At 45.3% G+C, this 26,063-nt stretch overlaps 1 protein-coding gene across 1 annotated transcript in view; it reads left to right on the forward strand.

Annotated features, from left to right (window-relative positions):
- Positions 1–25,682, forward strand: part of LOC135536122 (medium-chain acyl-CoA ligase ACSF2, mitochondrial-like) — a 45,175-nt gene extending 19,493 nt beyond the window's left edge. The window contains exons 8-17 of the mRNA XM_064962514.1: positions 16,934–17,029; positions 18,117–18,265; positions 18,439–18,530; positions 23,598–23,674; positions 23,765–23,872; positions 24,008–24,159; positions 24,278–24,419; positions 24,580–24,690; positions 24,959–25,027; positions 25,164–25,682. Of these exons, the coding sequence (XP_064818586.1) occupies positions 16,934–17,029; positions 18,117–18,265; positions 18,439–18,530; positions 23,598–23,674; positions 23,765–23,872; positions 24,008–24,159; positions 24,278–24,419; positions 24,580–24,690; positions 24,959–25,027; positions 25,164–25,214 (1,047 nt within the window). The 3' untranslated portion in view covers positions 25,215–25,682. The remainder of the gene's footprint in view (positions 1–16,933; positions 17,030–18,116; positions 18,266–18,438; positions 18,531–23,597; positions 23,675–23,764; positions 23,873–24,007; positions 24,160–24,277; positions 24,420–24,579; positions 24,691–24,958; positions 25,028–25,163) is intronic.
- Positions 25,683–26,063: the final 381 nt, after the last annotated feature.

Below are 26,063 nucleotides of genomic sequence, written 5' to 3' on the forward strand. Positions count from 1 at the left end.
AGTCTGTCTACTGGTCTGTAGGGAACAACAGTATTAGTCTGTCTACTGGTCTGTAGAGAACAACAGTATTAGTCTGTCTGATGTCTACTGGTCTGTAGGGAACAACAGTATCAGTCTGTCTACTGGTCTGTAGGGAACAACAGTATTAGTCTGTCTACTGGTCTGTAGGGAACAACAGTATTAGTCTGTCTACTGGTCTGTAGAGAACAACAGTATTAGTCTGTCTGATGTCTACTGGTCTGTAGGGAACAACAGTATCAGTCTGTCTACTGGTCTGTAGGGAACAACAGTATTAGTCTGTCTACTGGTCTGTAGGGAACAACAGTATTAGTCTGTCTGATGTCTACTGGTCTGTAGGGAACAACAGTATCAGTCTGTCTGATGTCTACTGGTCTGTAGGGAACAACAGTATTAGTCTGTCTGATGTCTACTGGTCTGTAGGGAACAACAGTATTAGTCTGTCTACTGGTCTGTAGGGAACAACAGTATTAGTCTGTCTACTGGTCTGTAGGGAACAACAGTATCAGTCTGTCTACTGGTCTGTAGGGAACAACAGTATCAGTCTGTCTACTGGTCTGTAGGGAACAACAGTATTAGTCTGTCTACTGGTCTGTAGGGAACAACAGTATTAGTCTGTCTACTGGTCTGTAGGGAACAACAGTATTAGTCTGTCTACTGGTCTGTAGGGAACAACAGTATTAGTCTGTCTACTGGTCTGTAGGGAACAACAGTATTAGTCTGTCTACTGGTCTGTAGGGAACAACAGTATTAGTCTGTCTACTGGTCTGTAGGGAACAACAGTATTAGTCTGTCTGTCTACTGGTCTGTAGGGAACAACAGTATTAGTCTGTCTACTGGTCTGTAGGGAACAACAGTATCAGTCTGTCTACTGGTCTGTAGGGAACAACAGTATTAGTCTGTCTACTGGTCTGTAGGGAACAACAGTATCAGTCTGTCTGATGTCTACTGGTCTGTAGGGAACAACAGTATTAGTCTGTCTACTGGTCTGTAGGGAACAACAGTATTAGTCTGTCTGATGTCTACTGGTCTGTAGGGAACAACAGTATCAGTCTGTCTACTGGTCTGTAGGGAACAACAGTATTAGTCTGTCTACTGGTCTGTAGGGAACAACAGTATCAGTCTGTCTGATGTCTACTGGTCTGTAGGGAACAACAGTATCAGTCTGTCTACTGGTCTGTAGGGAACAACAGTATCAGTCTGTCTACTGGTCTGTAGGGAACAACAGTATTAGTCTGTCTACTGGTCTGTAGGGAACAACAGTATTAGTCTGTCTGATGTCTACTGGTCTGTAGGGAACAACAGTATTAGTCTGTCTACTGGTCTGTAGGGAACAACAGTATTAGTCTGTCTGATGTCTACTGGTCTGTAGGGAACAACAGTATTAGTCTGTCTACTGGTCTGTAGGGAACAACAGTATTAGTCTGTCTGATGTCTACTGGTCTGTAGGGAACAACAGTATTAGTCTGTCTACTGGTCTGTAGGGAACAACAGTATTAGTCTGTCTGATGTCTACTGGTCTGTAGGGAACAACAGTATTAGTCTGTCTACTGGTCTGTAGGGAACAACAGTATTAGTCTGTCTACTGGTCTGTAGGGAACAACAGTATTAGTCTGTCTGATGTCTACTGGTCTGTAGGGAACAACAGTATCAGTCTGTCTACTGGTCTGTAGGGAACAACAGTATTAGTCTGTCTACTGGTCTGTAGGGAACAACAGTATTAGTCTGTCTGATGTCTACTGGTCTGTAGGGAACAACAGTATTAGTCTGTCTGATGTCTACTGGTCTGTAGGGAACAACAGTATTAGTCTGTCTGATGTCTACTGGTCTGTAGGGAACAACAGTATTAGTCTGTCTACTGGTCTGTAGGGAACAACAGTATTAGTCTGTCTGATGTCTACTGGTCTGTAGGGAACAACAGTATTAGTCTGTCTGATGTCTACTGGTCTGTAGGGAACAACAGTATCAGTCTGTCTACTGGTCTGTAGGGAACAACAGTATCAGTCTGTCTACTGGTCTGTAGGGAACAACAGTATCAGTCTGTCTGATGTCTACTGGTCTGTAGGGAACAACAGTATTAGTCTGTCTGATGTCTACTGGTCTGTAGGGAACAACAGTATTAGTCTGTCTACTGGTCTGTAGGGAACAACAGTATCAGTCTGTCTACTGGTCTGTAGGGAACAACAGTATTAGTCTGTCTACTGGTCTGTAGGGAACAACAGTATTAGTCTGTCTACTGGTCTGTAGGGAACAACAGTATTAGTCTGTCTACTGGTCTGTAGGGAACAACAGTATTAGTCTGTCTGATGTCTACTGGTCTGTAGGGAACAACAGTATTAGTCTGTCTGATGTCTACTGGTCTGTAGGGAACAACAGTATTAGTCTGTCTGATGTCTACTGGTCTGTAGGGAACAACAGTATCAGTCTGTCTGATGTCTACTGGTCTGTAGGGAACAACAGTATTAGTCTGTCTGATGTCTACTGGTCTGTAGGGAACAACAGTATTAGTCTGTCTACTGGTCTGTAGGGAACAACAGTATTAGTCTGTCTGATGTCTACTGGTCTGTAGGGAACAACAGTATTAGTCTGTAGGGAACAACAGTATTAGTCTGTCTACTGGTCTGTAGGGAACAACAGTATCAGTCTGTCTACTGGTCTGTAGGGAACAACAGTATTAGTCTGTCTGATGTCTACTGGTCTGTAGGGAACAACAGTATCAGTCTGTCTACTGGTCTGTAGGGAACAACAGTATTAGTCTGTCTACTGGTCTGTAGGGAACAACAGTATTAGTCTGTCTGATGTCTACTGGTCTGTAGGGAACAACAGTATTAGTCTGTCTGATGTCTACTGGTCTGTAGGGAACAACAGTATTAGTCTGTCTGATGTCTACTGGTCTGTAGGGAACAACAGTATTAGTCTGTCTACTGGTCTGTAGGGAACAACAGTATTAGTCTGTCTGATGTCTACTGGTCTGTAGGGAACAACAGTATTAGTCTGTCTGATGTCTACTGGTCTGTAGGGAACAACAGTATTAGTCTGTCTGATGTCTACTGGTCTGTAGGGAACAACAGTATCAGTCTGTCTACTGGTCTGTAGGGAACAACAGTATCAGTCTGTCTGATGTCTACTGGTCTGTAGGGAACAACAGTATTAGTGTGTCTGATGTCTACTGGTCTGTAGGGAACAACAGTATTAGTCTGTCTACTGGTCTGTAGGGAACAACAGTATCAGTCTGTCTACTGGTCTGTAGGGAACAACAGTATTAGTCTGTCTACTGGTCTGTAGGGAACAACAGTATTAGTCTGTCTACTGGTCTGTAGGGAACAACAGTATCAGTCTGTCTACTGGTCTGTAGGGAACAACAGTATTAGTCTGTCTACTGGTCTGTAGGGAACAACAGTATTAGTCTGTCTACTGGTCTGTAGGGAACAACAGTATTAGTCTGTTTACTGGTCTGTAGGGAACAACAGTATTAGTCTGTCTACTGGTCTGTAGGGAACAACAGTATTAGTCTGTCTACTGGTCTGTAGGGAACAACAGTATTAGTCTGTCTACTGGTCTGTAGGGAACAACAGTATTAGTCTGTCTGATGTCTACTGGTCTGTACAGTATCAGTCTGTCTACTGGTCTGTAGGGAACAACAGTATTAGTCTGTCTACTGGTCTGTAGGGAACAACAGTATTAGTCTGTCTACTGGTCTGTAGGGAACAACAGTATCTAGTCTGTCTACTGGTCTGTAGGGAACAACAGTATTAGTCTGTCTGATGTCTACTGGTCTGTAGGGAACAACAGTAGTCTGTCTACTGGTCTGTCAGTATTAGTCTGTCTACTGGTCTGTAGGGAACAACAGTATTAGTCTGTCTGATGTCTACTGGTCTGTAGGGAACAACAGTATTAGTCTGTCTGATGTCTACTGGTCTGTAGGGAACAACAGTATTAGTCTGTCTGATGTCTACTGGTCTGTAGGGAACAACAGTATTAGTCTGTCTACTGGTCTGTAGGGAACAACAGTATTAGTCTGTCTACTGGTCTGTAGGGAACAACAGTATCAGTCTGTCTACTGGTCTGTAGGGAACAACAGTATTAGTCTGTCTACTGGTCTGTAGGGAACAACAGTATCTGTCTGTCTACTGGTCTGTAGGGAACAACAGTATTAGTCTGTCTACTGGTCTGTACTGGGAACAACAGTATTAGTCTGTCTGATGTCTACTGGTCTGTAGGGAACAACAGTATTAGTCTGTCTACTGGTCTGTAGGGAACAACAGTATTAGTCTGTCTACTGGTCTGTAGGGAACAACAGTATTAGTCTGTCTACTGGTCTGTAGGGAACAACAGTATCAGTCTGTCTACTGGTCTGTAGGGAACAACAGTATTAGTCTGTCTACTGGTCTGTAGGGAACAACAGTATTAGTCTGTCTACTGGTCTGTAGGGAACAACAGTATTAGTCTGTCTACTGGTCTGTAGGGAACAACAGTATTAGTCTGTCTGATGTCTACTGGTCTGTAGGGAACAACAGTATCAGTCTGTCTACTGGTCTGTAGGGAACAACAGTATTAGTCTGTCTACTGGTCTGTAGGGAACAACAGTATCAGTCTGTCTGATGTCTACTGGTCTGTAGGGAACAACAGTATCAGTCTGTCTACTGGTCTGTAGGGAACAACAGTATCAGTCTGTCTACTGGTCTGTAGGGAACAACAGTATTAGTCTGTCTGATGTCTACTGGTCTGTAGGGAACAACAGTATTAGTCTGTCTGTCTACTGGTCTGTAGGGAACAACAGTATTAGTCTGTCTGATGTCTACTGGTCTGTAGGGAACAACAGTATTAGTCTGTCTGATGTCTACTGGTCTGTAGGGAACAACAGTATTAGTCTGTCTACTGGTCTGTAGGGAACAACAGTATTAGTCTGTCTACTGGTCTGTAGGGAACAACAGTATTAGTCTGTCTGATGTCTACTGGTCTGTAGGGAACAACAGTATTAGTCTGTCTGATGTCTACTGGTCTGTAGGGAACAACAGTATTAGTCTGTCTGATGTCTACTGGTCTGTAGGGAACAACAGTATTAGTCTGTCTACTGGTCTGTAGGGAACAACAGTATTAGTCTGTCTGATGTCTACTGGTCTGTAGGGAACAACAGTATTAGTCTGTCTGATGTCTACTGGTCTGTAGGGAACAACAGTATCAGTCTGTCTACTGGTCTGTAGGGAACAACAGTATCAGTCTGTCTGATGTCTACTGGTCTGTAGGGAACAACAGTATCAGTCTGTCTACTGGTCTGTAGGGAACAACAGTATCAGTCTGTCTGATGTCTACTGGTCTGTAGGGAACAACAGTATTAGTCTGTCTGTCTGATGTCTACTGGTCTGTAGGGAACAACAGTATTAGTCTGTCTACTCTACTGTCTGTCTACTGGGAACAACAGTATTAGTCTGTCTACTGGTCTGTAGGGAACAACAGTATTAGTCTGTCTGTCTACTGGTCTGTAGGGAACAACAGTATCAGTCTGTCTACTGGTCTGTAGGGAACAACAGTCTGTCTACTGGTCTGTAGTCTAGTCTGTCTACTGGTCTGTAGGGAACAACAGTATTAGTCTGTCTACTGGTCTGTAGGGAACAACAGTATCAGTCTGTCTACTGGTCTGTAGGGAACAACAGTATCAGTCTGTCTGATGTCTACTGGTCTGTAGGGAACAACAGTATTAGTCTGTCTACTGGTCTGTAGGGAACAACAGTATTAGTCTGTCTACTGGTCTGTAGGGAACAACAGTATTAGTCTGTCTACTGGTCTGTAGGGAACAACAGTATTAGTCTGTTTACTGGTCTGTAGGGAACAACAGTATTAGTCTGTCTACTGGTCTGTAGGGAACAACAGTATTAGTCTGTCTACTGGTCTGTAGGGAACAACAGTATTAGTCTGTCTACTGGTCTGTAGGGAACAACAGTATCAGTCTGTCTACTGGTCTGTAGGGAACAACAGTATTAGTCTGTCTACTGGTCTGTAGGGAACAAAAGTATTAGTCTGTCTACTGGTCTGTAGGGAACAACAGTATTAGTCTGTCTGATGTCTACTGGTCTGTAGGGAACAACAGTATTAGTCTGTCTGACTGGTCTGTAGGGAACAACTGGTCTGTAGGGAACAACAGTATTAGTCTGTCTACTGGTCTGTAGGGAACAACAGTATCAGTCTGTCTGATGTCTACTGGTCTGTAGGGAACAACAGTATCAGTCTGTCTACTGGTCTGTAGGGAACAACAGTATTAGTCTGTCTGATGTCTACTGGTCTGTAGGGAACAACAGTATTAGTCTGTCTGATGTCTACTGGTCTGTAGGGAACAACAGTATTAGTCTGTCTGATGTCTACTGGTCTGTAGGGAACAACAGTATCAGTCTGTCTGACTGGTACTGGTCTGTAGGGAACAACAGTATTAGTCTGTCTACTGGTCTGTAGGGAACAACAGTATCAGTCTGTCTACTGGTCTGTAGGGAACAACAGTATTAGTCTGTCTACTGGTCTGTAGGGAACAAAAGTATTAGTCTGTCTACTGGTCTGTAGGGAACAACAGTATTAGTCTGTCTGATGTCTACTGGTCTGTAGGGAACAACATTATCAGTCTGTCTGATGTCGACTGGTCTGTAGGGAACAACAGTATCTGTCTAGTCTGTCTACTGGTCTGTAGGGAACAACAGTATCAGTCTGTCTACTGGTCTGTAGGGAACAACAGTATTAGTCTGTCTGATGTCTACTGGTCTGTAGGGAACAACAGTATCAGTCTGTCTGATGTCTACTGGTCTGTAGGGAACAACAGTATCAGTCTGTCTGATGTCTACTGGTCTGTAGGGAACAACAGTATTAGTCTGTCTACTGGTCTGTAGGGAACAACAGTATTAGTCTGTCTACTGGTCTGTAGGGAACAACAGTATCAGTCTGTCTGATGTCTACTGGTCTGTAGGGAACAACAGTATTAGTCTGTCTACTGGTCTGTAGGGAACAACAGTATCAGTCTGTCTACTGGTCTGTAGGGAACAACAGTATTAGTCTGTCTGATGTCTACTGGTCTGTAGGGAACAACAGTATTAGTCTGTCTACTGGTCTGTAGGGAACAACAGTATCAGTCTGTCTGATGTCTACTGGTCTGTAGGGAACAACAGTATTAGTCTGTCTGATGTCTACTGGTCTGTAGGAACAACAGAAGTCTGTCATGTCTACTGGTCTGTAGGGAACAACAGTATTAGTCTGTCTACTGGTCTGTAGGGAACAACAGTATTCTGTCTGTCTACTGGTCTGTAGGGAACAACAGTATTAGTCTGTCTGATGTCTACTGGTCTGTAGGGAACAACAGTATTAGTCTGTCTAGTAGGGAACAACAGTATTAGTCTGTCTACTGGTCTGTAGGGAACAACAGTATTAGTCTGTCTACTGGTCTGTAGGGAACAACAGTATTAGTCTGTCTGATGTCTACTGGTCTGTAGGGAACAACAGTATTAGTCTGTCTACTGGTCTGTAGGGAACAACAGTATTAGTCTGTCTACTGGTCTGTAGGGAACAACAGTATTAGTCTGTCTACTGGTCTGTAGGGAACAACAGTATCAGTCTGTCTACTGGTCTGTAGGGAACAACAGTATCAGTCTGTCTACTGGTCTGTAGGGAACAACAGTATTAGTCTGTCTACTGGTCTGTAGGGAACAACAGTATCAGTCTGTCTGATGTCTACTGGTCTGTAGGGAACAACAGTATTAGTCTGTCTACTGGTCTGTAGGGAACAACAGTATTAGTCTGTCTACTGGTCTGTAGGGAACAACAGTATTAGTCTGTCTGATGTCTACTGGTCTGTAGGGAACAACAGTATCAGTCTGTCTACTGGTCTGTAGGGAACAACAGTATTAGTCTGTCTACTGGTCTGTAGGGAACAACAGTATTAGTCTGTCTACTGGTCTGTAGGGAACAACAGTATTAGTCTGTCTGATGTCTACTGGTCTGTAGGGAACAACAGTATCAGTCTGTCTGATGTCTACTGGTCTGTAGGGAACAACAGTATCAGTCTGTCTACTGGTCTAGTCTAGTCTGTCTACTGGTCTGTAGGGAACAACAGTATTAGTCTGTCTACTGGTCTGTAGGGAACAACAGTATCAGTCTGTCTGATGTCTACTGGTCTGTAGGGAACAACAGTATAGTCTGTCTGATGTCTACTGGTCTGTAGGGAACAACAGTATTAGTCTGTCTGATGTCTACTGGTCTGTAGGGAACAACAGTATTAGTCTGTCTATACTGGTCTGTAGGGAACAACAGTATTAGTCTGTCTACTGGTCTGTAGGGAACAACAGTATCAGTCTGTCTACTGGTCTGTAGGGAACAACAGTATCAGTCTGATGTCTACTGGTCTGTAGGGAACAACAGTATCAGTCTGTCTACTGGTCTGTAGGGAACAACAGTATTAGTCTGTCTACTGGTCTGTAGGGAACAACAGTATTAGTCTGTCTACTGGTCTGTAGGGAACAACAGTATTAGTCTGTCTGATGTCTACTGGTCTGTAGGGAACAACAGTATTAGTCTGTCTGATGTCTACTGGTCTGTAGGGAACAACAGTATTAGTCTGTCTGATGTCTACTGGTCTGTAGGGAACAACAGTATTAGTCTGTCTGATGTCTACTGGTCTGTAGGGAACAACAGTATTAGTCTGTCTACTGGTCTGTAGGGAACAACAGTATTAGTCTGTCTACTGGTCTGTACTGGGAACAACAGTATTAGTCTGTCTACTGGTCTGTAGGGAACAACAGTATCAGTCTGTCTACTGGTCTGTAGGGAACAACAGTATTAGTCTGTCTACTGGTCTGTAGGGAACAACAGTATTAGTCTGTCTGATGTCTACTGGTCTGTAGGGAACAACAGTATCAGTCTGTCTACTGGTCTGTAGGGAACAACAGTATTAGTCTGTCTACTGGTCTGTAGGGAACAACAGTATTAGTCTGTCTACTGGTCTGTAGGGAACAACAGTATCAGTCTGTCTACTGGTCTGTAGGGAACAACAGTATTAGTCTGTCTACTGGTCTGTAGGGAACAACAGTATCAGTCTGTCTACTGGTCTGTAGGGAACAACAGTATCAGTCTGTCTGATGTCTACTGGTCTGTAGGGAACAACAGTATTAGTCTGTCTACTGGTCTGTAGGGAACAACAGTATCAGTCTGTCTACTGGTCTGTAGGGAACAACAGTATTAGTCTGTCTACTGGTCTGTAGGGAACAACAGTATCAGTCTGTCTACTGGTCTGTAGGGAACAACTGGTCTGTAGGGAACAACAGTATTAGTCTGTCTACTGGTCTGTAGGGAACAACAGTATTAGTCTGTCTACTGGTCTGTAGGGAACAACAGTATTAGTCTGTCTACTGGTCTGTAGGGAACAACAGTATTAGTCTGTCTACTGGTCTGTAGGGAACAACAGTATTAGTCTGTCTGATGTCTACTGGTCTGTAGGGAACAACAGTATCAGTCTGTCTACTGGTCTGTAGGGAACAACAGTATTAGTCTGTCTACTGGTCTGTAGGGAACAACAGTATTAGTCTGTCTACTGGTCTGTAGGGAACAACAGTATTAGTCTGTCTGATGTCTACTGGTCTGTAGGGAACAACAGTATTAGTCTGTCTGATGTCTACTGGTCTGTAGGGAACAACAGTATTAGTCTGATGTCTACTGGTCTGTAGGGAACAACAGTATCAGTCTGTCTACTGGTCTGTAGGGAACAACAGTATTAGTCTGTCTGATGTCTACTGGTCTGTAGGGAACAACAGTATCAGTCTGTCTGATAGTCTGTCTACTGGTCTGTAGGGAACAACAGTATTAGTCTGTCTACTGGTCTGTAGGGAACAACAGTATTAGTCTGTCTACTGGTCTGTAGGGAACAACAGTATCAGTCTGTCTGATGTCTACTGGTCTGTAGGGAACAACAGTATCAGTCTGTCTACTGGTCTGTAGGGAACAACAGTATCAGTCTCTCAGATGTCTACTGGTCTGTAGGGAACAACAGTATTAGTCTGTCTACTGGTCTGTAGGGAACAACAGTATTAGTCTGTCTGATGTCTACTGGTCTGTAGGGAACAACAGTATTAGTCTGTCTGATGTCTACTGGTCTGTAGGGAACAACAGTATCAGTCTGTCTCTGTCTGATGTCTACTGGTCTGTAGGGAACAACAGTATCAGTCTGTCTACTGGTCTGTAGGGAACAACAGTATTAGTCTGTCTACTGGTCTGTAGGGAACAACAGTATCAGTCTGTCTACTGGTCTGTAGGGAACAACAGTATCAGTCTGTCTGATGTCTACTGGTCTGTAGGGAACAACAGTATTAGTCTGTCTACTGTCTGTAGGGAACAGTACAGTATCAGTCTGTCTACTGGTCTGTAGGGAACAACAGTATTAGTCTGTCTACTGGTCTGTAGGGAACAACAGTATTAGTCTGTCTACTGGTCTGGGAACAACAGTATTAGTCTGTCTACTGGTCTGTAGGGAACAACAGTATCAGTCTGTCTAGTCTGTCTACTGGTCTGTAGGGAACAACAGTATTAGTCTGTCTGATGTCTACTGGTCTGTAGGGAACAACAGTATTAGTCTGTCTGATGTCTGTCTACTGGTCTGTAGGGAACAACAGTATCAGTCTGTCTGATGTCTACTGGTCTGTAGGGAACAACAGTATTAGTCTGTCTTCTGGTCTGTAGGGAACAACAGTATTAGTCTGTCTGATGTCTACTGGTCTGTAGGGAACAACAGTATTAGTCTGTCTGATGTCTACTGGTCTGTAGGGAACAACAGTATTAGTCTGTCTACTGGTCTGTAGGGAACAACAGTATCAGTCTGTCTACTGGTCTGTAGGGAACAACAGTATCAGTCTGTCTACTGGTCTGTAGGGAACAACAGTATCAGTCTGTCTACTGGTCTGTAAGGAACAACAGTATTAGTCTGTCTACTGGTCTGTAGGGAACAACAGTATTAGTCTGTCTGATGTCTACTGGTCTGTAGGGAACAACAGTATTAGTCTGTCTACTGGTCTGTAGGGAACAACAGTAGTCTGTCTACTGGTCTGTCTGTCTACTGGTCTGTAGGAACAACAGTATTAGTCTGTCTGTCTACTGGTCTGTAGGGAACAACAGTATAGTCTGTCTACTGGTCTGTAGGGAACAACAGTATTAGTCTGTCTACTGGTCTGTAGGGAACAACAGTATTAGTCTGTCTACTGGTCTGTAGGGAACAACAGTATCAGTCTGTCTGATGTCTACTGGTCTGTAGGGAACAACAGTATCAGTCTGTCTGATGTCTACTGGTCTGTAGGGAACAACAGTATTAGTCTGTCTGATGTCTACTGGTCTGTAGGGAACAACAGTATCAGTCTGTCTACTGGTCTGTAGGGAACAACAGTATCAGTCTGTCTACTGGTCTGTAGGGAACAACAGTAGTCTGTCTGATGTCTACTGGTCTGTAGGGAACAACAGTATCAGTCTGTCTGATGTCTACTGGTCTGTAGGGAACAACAGTATTAGTCTGTCTGATGTCTACTGGTCTGTAGGGAACAACAGTATTAGTCTGTCTGATGTCTACTGGTCTGTAGGGAACAACAGTATTAGTCTGTCTACTGGTCTGTAGGGAACAACAGTATTAGTCTGTCTACTGGTCTGTAGGGAACAACAGTATCAGTCTGTCTGATGTCTACTGGTCTGTAGGGAACAACAGTATTAGTCTGTCTACTGGTCTGTAGGGAACAACAGTATTAGTCTGTCTGATGTCTACTGGTCTGTAGGGAACAACAGTATTAGTCTGTCTACTGGTCTGTAGGGAACAACAGTATTAGTCTGTCTACTGGTCTGTAGGGAACAACAGTATTAGTCTGTCTACTGGTCTGTAGGGAACAACAGTATTAGTCTGTCTGATGTCTACTGGTCTGTAGGGAACAACAGTATCAGTCTGTCTGATGTCTACTGGTCTGTAGGGAACAACAGTATTAGTCTGTCTGATGTCTACTGGTCTGTAGGGAACAACAGTATTAGTCTGTCTACTGGTCTGTAGGGAACAACAGTATCAGTCTGTCTACTGGTCTGTAGGGAACAACAGTATTAGTCTGTCTACTGGTCTGTAGGGAACAACAGTATCAGTCTGTCTACTGGTCTGTAAGGAACAACAGTATTAGTCTGTCTACTGGTCTGTAGGGAACAACAGTATTAGTCTGTCTGATGTCTACTGGTCTGTAGGGAACAACAGTATCAGTCTGTCTACTGGTCTGTAGGGAACAACAGTATCAGTCTGTCTGTCTACTGGTCTGTAGGGAACAACAGTATCTAGTCTGTCTGTCTACTGGTCTGTAGGGAACAACTAGTCTGTCTACTGGTCTGTAGGGAACAACAGTATCAGTCTGTAGGGAACAACAGTATTATGTCTACTGGTCTGTAGGGAACAACAGTATTAGTCTGTCTACTGGTCTGTAGGGAACAACAGTATCAGTCTGTCTGATGTCTACTGGTCTGTAGGGAACAACAGTATCAGTAGTCTGTCTACTGGTCTGTAGGGAACAACAGTATTAGTCTGTCTACTGGTCTGTAGGGAACAACAGTATTAGTCTGTCTACTGGTCTGTAGGGAACAACAGTATCAGTCTGTCTATGTCTACTGGTCTGTAGGGAACAACAGTATTAGTCTGTCTACTGGTCTGTAGGGAACAACAGTATTAGTCTGTCTACTGGTCTGTAGGGAACAACAGTATTAGTCTGTCTGATGTCTACTGGTCTGTAGGGAACAACAGTATCAGTCTGTCTACTGGTCTGTAGGGAACAACAGTATCAGTCTGTCTACTGGTCTGTAGGGAACAACAGTATTAGTCTGTCTACTGGTCTGTAGGGAACAACAGTATCAGTCTGTCTGATGTCTACTGGTCTGTAGGGAACAACAGTATCAGTCTGTCTACTGGTCTGTAGGGAACAACAGTATTAGTCTGTCTACTGGTCTGTAGGGAACAACAGTATTAGTCTGTCTGATGTCTACTGGTCTGTAGGGAACAACAGTATTAGTCTGTCTGATGTCTACTGGTCTGTAGGGAACAACAGTATTAGTCTGTCTACTGGTCTGTAGGGAACAACAGTATTAGTCTGTCTACTGGTCTGTAGGGAACAACAGTATCAGTCTGTCTACTGGTCTGTAGGGAACAACAGTATCAGTCTGTCTAATGTCTACTGGTCTGTAGGGAACAACAGTATTAGTCTGTCTACTGGTCTGTAGGGAACAACAGTATTAGTCTGGTCTAGGGAACAACAGTATTATGTCTACTGGTCTGTAGGGAACAACAGTATCAGTCTGTCTACTGGTCTGTAGGGAACAACAGTATTAGTCTGTCTATGTCTACTGGTCTGTAGGGAACAACAGTATCAGTCTGTCTACTGGTCTGTAGGGAACAACAGTATCAGTCTGTCTACTGGTCTGTAGGGAACAACAGTATTAGTCTGTCTACTGGTCTGTAGGGAACAACAGTATTAGTCTGTCTGATGTCTACTGGTCTGTAGGGAACAACAGTATTAGTCTGTCTGATGTCTACTGGTCTACTGGTCTGTACTGGTCTGAACAACAACATTATCAGTCTGTCTGTCTACTGGTCTGTAGGGAACAACAGTATCAGTCTGTCTACTGGTCTGTAGGGAACAACAGTATCAGTCTGTCTACTGGTCTGTAGGGAACAACAGTATCAGTCTGTCTACTGGTCTGTAGGGAACAACAGTAAGTCTGTATCTACTGGTCTGTAGTCTGTCTGGTCTGTAGGGAACAACAGTATTAGTCTGTCTACTGGTCTGTAGGGAACAACAGTATTAGTCTGTCTGATGTCTACTGGTCTGTAGGGAACAACAGTATCAGTCTGTCTACTGGTCTGTAGGGAACAACAGTATTAGTCTGTCTGATGTCTACTGGTCTGTAGGGAACAACAGTATTAGTCTGTCTACTGGTCTGTAGGGAACAACAGTATTAGTCTGTCTACTGGTCTGTAGGGAACAACAGTATTAGTCTGTCTGATGTCTACTGGTCTGTAGGGAACAACAGTATTAGTCTGTCTAATGTCTACTGGTCTGTAGGGAACAACAGTATCAGTCTGTCTACTGGTCTGTAGGGAACAACAGTATCAGTCTGTCTAATGTCTACTGGTCTGTAGGGAACAACAGTATTAGTCTGTCTACTGGTCTGTCTACTGGGGAACAACAGTATTAGTCTGTCTGATGTCTACTGGTCTGTAGGGAACAACAGTATTAGTCTGTCTACTGGTCTACTGGTCTGTAGGGAACAACAGTATTAGTCTGTCTACTGTCTGTAGGGAACAACAGTATTAGTCTGTCTGTCTACTGGTCTGTAGGGAACAACAGTATCAGTCTGTCTACTGGTCTGTAGGGAACAACAGTATCAGTCTGTCTGATGTCTACTGGTCTGTAGGGAACAACAGTATTAGTCTGTCTGATGTCTACTGGTCTGTAGGGAACAACAGTATAGTCTGTCTACTGGTCTGTCTACTGGTCTGTAGGGAACAACAGTATCAGTCTGTCTAATGTCTACTGGTCTGTAGGGAACAACAGTATTAGTCTGTCTGATGTCTACTGGTCTGTAGGGAACAACAGTATTAGTCTGTCTACTGGTCTGTAGGGAACAACAGTATTAGTCTGTCTACTGGTCTGTAGGGAACAACAGTATCAGTCTGTCTACAGTATCAGTCTGTCTACTGGTCTGTAGGGAACAACAGTATTAGTCTGTCTGATGTCTACTGGTCTGTAGGGAACAACAGTATCAGTCTGTCTACTGGTCTGTAGGGAACAACAGTATAGTCTGTCTACTGGTCTGTCAGTATTAGTCTGTCTACTGGTCTGTAGGGAACAACAGTATTAGTCTGTCTGATGTCTACTGGTCTGTAGGGAACAACAGTATAGTCTGTCTACTGGTCTGTAGGGAACAACAGTATCAGTCTGTCTACTGGTCTGTAGGGAACAACAGTATTAGTCTGTCTGATGTCTACTGGTCTGTAGGGAACAACAGTATTAGTCTGTCTGTCTACTGGTCTGTAGGGAACAACAGTATCACTGGTCTGTCTGTCTACTGGTCTGTAGGGAACAACAGTATCAGTCTGTCTAATGTCTACTGGTCTGTAGGGAACAACAGTATCAGTCTGTCTACTGGTCTGTAGGGAACAACAGTATTAGTCTGTCTGTCTACTGGTCTGTAGGGAACAACAGTATTAGTCTGTCTGATGTCTACTGGTCTGTAGGGAACAACAGTATTAGTCTGTCTGTCTACTGGTCTGTAGGGAACAACAGTATCAGTCTGTCTACTGGTCTGTAGGGAACAACAGTATCAGTCTGTCTACTGGTCTGTAGGGAACAACAGTATCAGTCTGTCTACTGGTCTGTAGGGAACAACAGTATCAGTCTGTCTAATGTCTACTGGTCTGTAGGGAACAACAGTAACAGTATTAGTCTGTCTACTGGTCTGTAGGGAACAACAGTATTAGTCTGTCTAATGTCTACTGGTCTGTAGGGAACAACAGTATCAGTCTGTCTACTGGTCTGTAGGGAACAACAGTATTAGTCTGTCTACTGGTCTGTAGGGAACAACAGTATCAGTCTGTCTACTGGTCTGTAGGGAACAACAGTATCAGTCTGTCTACTGGTCTGTAGGGAACAACAGTATCAGTCTGTCTACTGGTCTGTAGGGAACAACAGTATTAGTCTGTCTGATGTCTACTGGTCTGTAGGGAACAACAGTATTAGTCTGTCTACTGGTCTGTAGGGAACAACAGTATTAGTCTGTCTACTGGTCTGTAGGGAACAACAGTATCAGTCTGTCTACTGGTCTGTAGGGAACAACAGTATTAGTCTGTCTGATGTCTACTGGTCTGTAGGGAACAACAGTATTAGTCTGTCTGATGTCTACTGGTCTGTAGGGAACAACAGAGTCTGTCTACTGGTCTGTAGAGAACAACAGTATTAGTCTGTCTGATGTCTACTGGTCTGTAGGGAACAACAGTATCAGTCTGTCTACTGGTCTGTAGGGAACAACAGTATTAGTCTGTCTGATGTCTACTGGTCTGTAGGGAACAACAGTATTAGTCTGTCTACTGGTCTGTAGGGAACAACAGTATTAGTCTGTCTACTGGTCTGTAGGGAACAACAGTATCAGTCTGTCTACTGGTCTGTAGGGAACAACAGTATCTAGTCTGTCTGATGTCTACTGGTCTGTAGGGAACAACAGTATTAGTCTGTCTACTGGTCTGTAGGGAACAACAGTATTAGTCTGTCTACTGGTCTGTAGGGAACAACAGTATTAGTCTGTCTACTGGTCTGTAGGGAACAACAGTCTGTCTGATGTCTATAGTCTGTCTGAACTGGTCTGTAGGGAACAGTCTGTCTACTGGTCTGTAGGGAACAACAGTATTAGTCTGTCTACTGGTCTGTAGGGAACAACAGTATTAGTCTGTCTACTGGTCTGTAGGGAACAACTGTCTGATGTCTACTGGTCTGTAGGGAACAACAGTATTAGTCTGTCTACTGGTCTGTAGGGAACAACAGTATTAGTCTGTCTGATGTCTACTGGTCTGTAGGGAACAACAGTATTAGTCTGTCTACTGGTCTGTAGGGAACAACAGTATTAGTCTGTCTGATGTCTACTGGTCTGTAGGGAACAACAGTATTAGTCTGTCTGTCTACTGGTCTGTAGGGAACAACAGTATTAGTCTGTCTACTGGTCTGTACTGGTCTGGAACAACAGTATCAGTCTGTCTACTGGTCTGTAGGGAACAACAGTATCAGTCTGTCTAATGTCTACTGGTCTGTAGGGAACAACAGTATCAGTCTGTCTGATGTCTACTGGTCTGTAGGGAACAACAGTATTAGTCTGTCTGATGTCTACTGTTCTCTAGGGAACAACAGGAAATCCTAAAGGTGCCACCCTCTCCCACCACAACATTGTCAACAACGCCTATTTTGTAGGTCTACGTCTGGGATTCAACTGGAAGGTCAGTGGAGACATGAGACTATTATCATCTCTCTCTGTGTCTCTCTCTCTCTCTCTCTCTCTCTCTCTCTCTCTCTCTCTCTCTGTGGCTCATTCAATTCAAGGGTCTTTATTGGCATGGGAAACATATGTTAACATTGCCAAAGCAAGTGAGGTGGCTCTCTCTCTCTGGCTCTCAATTCAATTCAAGGGGCTTTATTGGCATGGGAAACATGTGTTAACATTGCCAAAGCAAGTAAGGTAAACAATAAAAATTAACAGTAGACATCACACATACAGAAGTTTCAAAACAATAAAGACATTACAAATGTCATATTATATATATATACAGTGTTTTTACAAGGTACAAATGGTTAAGGACACAAGATAAAATAAATAAGCATAGATATGGGTGGTATTTACAATGTCCTCAGTGGTTGCCCTTTTCTCGTGGCAACAGGTCACAAATCTTGCTGCTCTGATGGCACACTGTGGAATTTCACCCAGTAGATATGGGAGTTTTTCAAAATTGGATTTGTTTTCGAATTCTTTGTGGATCTGTGTAATCTGAGGGAAATATGTCTCTCTAATATGGTCATACATTGGGCAGGAGGTTAGGAAGCTCTCTCTCTCTGTGGCTCTCTCTCTGTGCCTCTCTCTCTGTGGCTCTCTCTCTCTCTGTGGCTCTCTCTCTCTCTGTGGCTCTCTCTCTCTCTGGCTCTCTCTCTCTCTCTGTGTCTCTCTCTCTCTCTGTGGCTCTCTCTCTCTCTGTGGCTTTCTCTCTCTCTGTGGCTCTCTCTCTCTCTGTGGCTCTCTCTCTCTCTGTGGCTCTCTCTCTCTTTGTGGCTCTCTCTCTCTTTGTGGCTCTCTCTCTCTTTGTGGCTCTCTCTCTCTGTGGCGCTCTCTCTCTCTGGCGCTCTCTCTTTCTGTGGCTCTCTTTCTGCGGCTCTGTCGCTCTCTCTCTCTGTTGCTCTCTCTGTTGCTCTGTCGCTCTCTCTCTCTGTTGCTCTGTCGCTCTCTCTCTCTGTTGCTCTGTCGCGCTCTCTCTCTCTCGCTGTCTCTATCTACTTTTCTCATGTAACCTCTGCTCTTTTTGCTTCCCCCTTCAGCCTATAAGAGCGTGTGTTCCTGTTCCCCTGTACCACTGCATGGGCTCAGTGTTAGGAGCGATGTGTTTGGCACTGCATGGCATCACCCTGGTCTTCCCCTCTGCTGGGTACGACAGCCGTGCCAACCTGGAGGCCATTCAGAATGAAAGGTAGTAAAGTTTAGGAACCTCTTCCTTAAGTGACTTACACATCCTGGAGACTTACAATAGAGATATTTCACGTCAGTCTGTTGTAATAAGAATAATATAAATAGCTGCCCCTGAGCACATTGAGAATGAACCTCTATAATACACTATATACCTCTCTGTGTTCTCTGTTTCAGGTGTAATTTCCTCTACGGAACTCCTACCATGTACATTGACATGCTTGGACAGCCTGACCTACACAACTATGACCTGTCCTCAGTTGAATCTGGTGAGAGATTTGAGGTTTGTTTGTGTCGACTGTTGTTTGATGGCTGGAAATACATAAAAATAAACTGAATTGCTGTGGTAAAGTTTAAGCTGAAAGGGGTCATTTGCAGTTGCTACATCCATTTTTTGGACTTGTATATTAAATTCATGTTCCCATTGATTCTTGAAGATTATAACATACAAATACCTCTTGAGCTTAATTTCAGCTGTCACACCAAAATATAAACCTGTTTTACTCCAATGTTTGTAAACATTGTAAAGGTTAGTCTGGAGCCCTGTTTTAACCTGCTTTGAGGCTCTTTTTTTCCTTCTTTTTTTCTTCACATTTTCGGTTGGTGTCGCTACCGTTTTCAGTCGGGGTCTTTGGCTCCGCTACCGTTTTCAGTCGTGGTCTCTGGCTCCGCTACGGTTTTCAGTCGGGGTCTCTGGCTCCGCTATGGTTTTCAGTCAGGGTCTCTGGCTCCGCTGTGGTTTCCAGTCAGGGTCTCTGGCTCCGCTATGGTTTTCAGTCGGGGTCTCTGGCTCCGCTATGGTTTACAGTCGGGGTCTCTGGCTCCGCTATGGTTTACAGTCGGGGTCTCTGGCTCCGCTATGGTTTACAGTCGGGGTCTCTGGCTCCGCTGTGGTTTCCAGTCGGGGTCTCTGGCTCCGCTGTGGTTTACAGTCGGGGTCTCTGGCTCCGCTGTGGTTTCCAGTCGGGGTCTCTGGCTCCGCTGTGGTTTCCAGTCGGGGTCTCTGGCTCCGCTATGGTTTACAGTCGGGGTCTCTGGCTCCGCTATGGTTTACAGTCGGGGTCTCTGGCTCCGCTGTGGTTTCCAGTCGGGGTCTCTGGCTCCGCTGTGGTTTACAGTCGGGGTCTCTGGCTCCGCTGTGGTTTACAGTCGGGGTCTCTGGCTCCGCTACGGTTTTCAGTCGGGGTCTCTGGCTCCGCTGTGGTTTCCAGTCGGGGTCTCTGGCTCCGCTGTGGTTTTCAGTCGGGGTCTCTGGCTCCGCTATGGTTTTCAGTCGGGGTCTCTGGCTCCGCTACGGTGTTCAGTCGGGGTCTCTGGCTCCGCTGTGGTTTTCAGTCGGGGTCTCTGGCTCCGCTATGGTTTACAGTCGGGGTCTCTGGCTCCGCTGTGGTTTTCAGTCGGGGTCTCTGGCTCCGCTACGGTGTTCAGTCGGGGTCTCTGGCTCCGCTGTGGTTTTCAGTCGGGGTCTCTGGCTCCGCTATGGTTTCCAGTCGGGGTCTCTGGCTCCGCTATGGTTTTCAGTCGGGGTCTCTGGCTCCGCTACGGTGTTCAGTCGGGGTCTCTGGCTCCGCTGTGGTTTTCAGTCGGGGTTTCTGGCTCCGCTGTGGTTTCCAGTCGGGGTCTCTGGCTCCGCTACGGTGTTCAGTCGGGGTCTCTGGCTCCGCTGTGGTTTACAGTCGGGGTCTCTGGCTCCGCTATGGTTTACAGTCGGGGTCTCTGGCTCCGCTACGGTGTTCAGTCGGGGTCTCTGGCTCCGCTATGGTTTACAGTCGGGGTCTCTGGCTCCGCTATGGTTTACAGTCGGGGTCTCTGGCTCCGCTACGGTGTTCAGTCGGGGTCTCTGGCTCCGCTATGGTTTACAGTCGGGGTCTCTGGCTCCGCTATGGTTTACAGTCGGGGTCTCTGGCTCCACTGTGGTTTACAGTCGGGGTCTCTGTCTCCGCTATGGTTTACAGTCGGGGTCTCTGGCTCCACTGTGGTTTACAGTCGGGGTCTCTGGCTCCGCTATGGTTTTCAGTCGGGGTCTCTGGCTCCGCTGTGGTTTTCAGTCGGGGTCTCTGGCTCTGCTATGGTTTTCAGTCTCTGGCTCCGCTATGGTTTTCAGTCGGGGTCTCTGGCTCCGCTATGGTTTTCATTCGGGGTCTCTGGCTCCGCTGTGGTTTTCAGTCGGGGTCTCTGGCTCCGCTATGGTTTTCATTCGGGGTCTCTGGCTCCGCTGTGGTTTTCAGTCGGGGTCTCTGGCTCCGCTATGGTTTTCATTCGGGGTCTCTGGCTCCGCTGTGGTTTTCAGTCGGGGTCTCTAGCTCCGCTATGGTTTTCATTCGGGGTCTCTGGCTCCGCTGTGGTTTTCATTCGGGGTCTCTAGCTCCGCTGTGGTTTTCATTCGGGGTCTCTGGCTCCGCTGTGGTTTTCATTCGGGGTCTCTAGCTCCGCTGTGGTTTTCAGTCGGGGTCTCTGGCTCCGCTGTGGTTTTCAGTCGGGGTCTCTGGCTCCGCTATGGTTTTCAGTCGGGGTCTCTGGCTCCGCTGTGGTTTTCAGTCGGGGTCTCTGGCTCCGCTGTGGTTTTCAGTCGGGGTCTCTGGCTCCGCTGTGGTTTTCAGTCGGGGTCTCTGGCTCCGCTGTGGTTTTCAGTCGGGGTCTCTGGCTCCGCTGTGGTTTACAGTCGGGGTCTCTGGCTCCGCTGTGGTTTACAGTCGGGGTCTCTGGCTCCGCTGTGGTTTTCAGTCGGGGTCTCTGGCTCCGCTATGGTTTACAGTCGGGGTCTCTGGCTCCGCTGTGGTTTTCAGTCAGGGTCTCTGGCTCCGCTGTGGTTTTCAGTCGGGGTCTCTGGCTCCGCTGTGGTTTTCAGTCGGGGTCTCTGGCTCCGCTATGGTTTACAGTCGGGGTCTCTGGCTCCGCTGTGGTTTTCAGTCGGGGTCTCTGGCTCCGCTGTGGTTTTCAGTCGGGGTCTCTGGCTCCGCTGTGGTTTTCAGTCGGGGTCTCTGGCTCCGCTGTGGTTTTCAGTCGGGGTCTCTGGCGCCGCTATGGTTTCCAGTCGGGGTCTCTGGCTCCGCTGTGGTTTTCAGTCGGGGTCTCTGGCTCCGCTGGGGTTTCCAGTCGGGGTCTCTGGCTCCACTGTGGTTTTCATTCGGGGTCTCTGGCTCCGCTATGGTTTTCATTCGGGGTCTCTGGCTCCGCTGTGGTTTTCATTCGGGGTCTCTGGCTCCGCTGTGGTTTTCATTCGGGGTCTCTGGCTCCGCTACGGTTTTCAGTCGGGGTCTCTGGCTCCGCTACGGTTTTCAGTTGGGGCCTCTGGCTCCGCAATGGTTTTCAGTTGGGGTCTCTGGCTCTGCTATGGTTTTCAGTCTCTGGCTCCGCTATGGTTTTCAGTCGGGGTCTCTGGCTCCGCTATGGTTTTCAGTCTCTGGCTCCGCTATGGTTTACAGTCTCTGGCTCCGCTATGGTTTACAGTCGTGGTCTCTGGCTCCGCTGTGGTTTTCAGTCAGGGTCTCTGGCTCCGCTACGGTTTTCAATTGGTGGCACCAGTTCATGATTTGGTTGCACCAATATCTTGTCACTCAATAGAAACATTTTATAATCTTGTTATAAAGTCATTCACTGTGGTTTACAGAGATGGTATGATTAAAGAATAACATTTTATCATCAAACATGTCCAAGCAGTAATGCATGGATCAGGTCATTTTCATCTACAACTTAAACTATTCGCTAAGTACTGTTGTAACCTCAGACAACATTTTCCAGAGAAGCCCCATTCCCAATTCAACCAACAGCAAAATCCTGTGACAATGGTTTCAAAATAATACACAATTAAATTAAACACAGATAACCCTTGCTAATTAGGAAGCTCTCTGATATGTTGTGATGGACTGTCATTATAAATGCTTCACGGGAACCTGGTCGAATTAGGTTTGTAGTGTGGCTAGCCACTGAATGGCTCTGAAGTCACCTTCAGCATGCAGTCAAAGCTACTAACCACTTTTGGACATAACTAGTGTTCTCAAATCGTATCCGGATGTCGACAGCAGATATGAGTTGAATCCATAATATGGCAAACTTAGCTGGCTTCCATACATTTTAGAGAAAACAAGTTATATTAAGTGGCTAGCTAACTAGCTAGCATTAGCAATGTTTGGTGGTCAATGAGACTGAGAGCTAGCTAACCAGCTGAGTTAGCTAACATTGTAACAAAATAATAATTTAGAAAAATCCTCAAAGGCTCTGGATTTCAGGAATCACAGTGACAAGCATTGGAACTCTGCGATTGGTTGCCCAACATTCTGGGGTGAAGCTTAGCGAAGCGTCAATTAGCTTATTGTTGCTATATTTTTTTATTTTATTGTCAAACTAGGGCTCTGGAAATGTCAGATTTGTTTTGCTCAATAGAGATCCATTGGCCTACATGTTTGTGTGCACTAGCTAATAGGCTAATTCATTTGGGACTAATTCACCACTAAATGAAAACTGAAAACACATTAGCTAGATCGCTAACTGTGAATATTGCTGATGTTTAGCCGTGTAATTGATTAATTGCAGTAAATTGAATGCCCTAAAAACAATCCAGTGATAGTCTACTAGGACTCAGCGCCAACGTGTACCTCACGCTCTCTGCATCTCAAAGACATAACAGAAATGTTGTTTATATTAACGGTGCCTGTCGCTCAATATTGAGAGTTGAGAAAGTGATCATACCCCTAGAAAGTGGAGACCTTTCCCCTCTTCAACTAACAACATGTTTTCAAAACTTATGTTTTTCATGCAACTGCATTTTGAAAGAGAGCATTTCTCTCTTCCACTAAATAGATAGTTGGAAGGAGAGGGCGTGGCTGGCTGATCACAGCAGCTGGCCCTGGAGAAATGGACACTTTCATGGCAGGACTCAATTCACTTTACTTTAGGCGTACTGCTTGACCAAGTCATGATTTTATCCGGCCAAAACAATAAGTTTTGAGTGAGGTGACCAGCAGTTTTTCTACATCCACAGCCAAGTTAAAGGGTCGCAAAATGAGACAAAATGGTCTCTGTCTGATGCCCTCCTAAAACAATCATTTGTATATTATGGATTGTCAGGCCTTTCCTCCACAGCTCTCTATGAATTTGAGAGTGGTTACATGTCTCCGCCCCCATCCCTCAGATTTTTACCAAAACAGTGGCGGGGTGTCAATTTGTTTTATTTTGTTTTATCAACTGCAGATTGCCCCTTTGAATAGTAATATAATGTATTGGTAATACAGTTATAGTATTTGTGAAGGGTGGCGGTTGATTAATATGCTGTATAAAGCAGTAGTATAGTATTTGTGCCCAGGATGGTGGTTGTGATTTCTGTTGTTGTGTTCCAGGGTTTATGAGTGGGTCTCTTTGTCCTCCTGAAGTCATGAAGAAACTCAAAACTGATATGAATGTCAATGATATGATAGTAAGTCCTTCCCATCTTTTTCTCTGTCTGTGTGTATAATATACTTTATCATCTGTATGGGGTAACACAACGTTCCCTTGGTAACATCAGATAGGCTATGGGACCACAGAGAACAGCCCTGTAACATTCCTTGGTTTCCTGCGAGACAACGAGGAACTGAAGACAGAGACGGTGGGATGCATCCTGAACCACACTGAGGTATCAAACACGTGAGAGGAGAGAGTCATGTGTCTAATGTCAGGCTCCTAATTCATCGACATGCAGTATGTGTAATGTTTATACTCCTCCTTCTTTAAAACACACATGAAACCCTACCTGTGTTCTCCTGGCCAGGCGAAGGTGGTGGATGTGTCCTCTGGAGAGGTGGTTCCTCTGGGGGATCCAGGAGAGCTGCTGATCAGAGCTTACTCTGTTATGTTGGAGTACTGGGAGGACCCAGACAAGACCAGTGAGGCTATCGCCAAAGACCGCTGGTACAGAACCGGGTAAGAAATGAGATGGAGAGAGAGAAAGAGACGGAGGGAGCGAGCGAGAGATAAAGACACACAGAGAAACAAACAGATGAAAAGTGAGCGCGAGCATCAACTGTGAATGTCTCCACAGTGACATAGCCAGTCTGGACAGGTTTGGGTACTGCCGTATAGTGGGACGTATAAAGGACATGATCATACGTGGAGGAGAGAACATCTACCCTGCTGAGATAGAGAAGTTCCTTCACACCCATCCCAACGTACAGGAGGCCCAGGTGAGAACCACACCCATCCCAACATACAGGAGGCCCAGGTGAGAACCACACCCATCCCAACATACAGGAGGCCCAGGTGAGAACCACACCCATCCCAACATACAGGAGGCCCAGGTGTTTATTTTCTCTCCCTGTCCTGTCCACCTCTCTTTCTCACCAGGTGATTGGCGTGAGAGATGAGAGGTTGGGGGAACAGGTGTGTGCCTGTATCAGACTGAAGGAGGGACTGGACTGCAGCAGAGAGGAGATCAGAGACTTCTGCAAGGGACAGGTGAGACAAAGACAGGAAGTGACATGACCTGGGACGGGTGAGACAGAGACAGGAAGTGACATGACCTGGGACGGGTGAGACAGAGACAGGAAGTGACATGACCTGGGACGGGTGAGACAGAGACAGGAAGTGACATGACCTGGGACGGGTGAGACAGAGACAGGAAGTGACATGACCTATGATTCGATCATTGTCAGGTTTAGAACTTCTGTTATATACTATGTTATGTTGTGTTTATAGCTACAGGCATCTGCTTCTACTGTTCCAGATTTCTCACTTCAAGATCCCCCACTATGTGGTGTTTGTGGACAGCTATCCACTGACTGCCTCTGGAAAGGTAGGATTCCTGACAGCGTATTTTCTCTGTCTTCATTCAGATCAGCAGCGGACCAATGTTCTGTATCATGAAATTGATAATCAGAGTAATTATACCAGAACAGACGACTGTGGTGATCAACTCTGTCCTTTCCTAGATCCAGAAGAATAAACTGAGGGAGGAGATGGAGAAGAAGCTGGCTCTGTGATGGACAGAGGGACCGAGACAGACTGGGCTAATAGCAACCCACGTTGAGCACCGTTGATCTCTCGTTAAACCATCAATAAGATCATCCACACAGTGAATCTGAATTACAACCACTGACATTTAGTTGTGGCTGCTGCCAACATTTTTATTTGTTTACTATTTTGTCCTCTGGTGGGTAATATCTTCAGATTAATCACTTAACTATTTGACAATCATTTTGTTCAAATGAAATGAGGCATTTCCTTGTTTACCACAGAGAATCTACTGTGGCAATTGACCCTCCACATGTTATGAATGGAAAGGTCAGGTTGGTGTACCTACTTGTATTTCCAATGTAATCCATTAATGAGTAATCCATCCATTAATATAATCCATTAACTTGCCTTTATAATCAAAAGGGGAACATACAATATCCCTGAACTGTCCACATCTAACATTGGTAACTAAATCAAGCCAATCATGATTTGAGTTATTATAATCGGTTTTCATTAAGGACTATGTCTGCTTTTTAAGGGTTGACTTAATATAATCTATGTGTCTTCTTTAGAACCACTAATGTTTTCTGTTCATTGCTTGTAGTCCTTCACCAACACACTATTCCACACAGTCTCAGCCATGTTTAGCTGAATCAGGTTAAAGAGGCAAGCCGGGATCTTAAAAACTGCCTGCGTTTTTCAACGTTCCGTTTTGATCTCACACATGGATAAAACACCACCTGTAACGTTCTTCAGGCGGAGAAAGCCACGCTATCCTGACATTCACCGCTTGACCTCGGCTTAATCTGTGTCCAGGAAACTGGCCTTAACTCTTCCACCTCTTCCAGAACTCTAGAACTATCATTTGGAGTGCT

This window comes from Oncorhynchus masou, unplaced genomic scaffold (assembly GCF_036934945.1).
Source record: "Oncorhynchus masou masou isolate Uvic2021 unplaced genomic scaffold, UVic_Omas_1.1 unplaced_scaffold_560, whole genome shotgun sequence".
Lineage (NCBI taxonomy): Eukaryota > Metazoa > Chordata > Actinopteri > Salmoniformes > Salmonidae > Oncorhynchus > Oncorhynchus masou.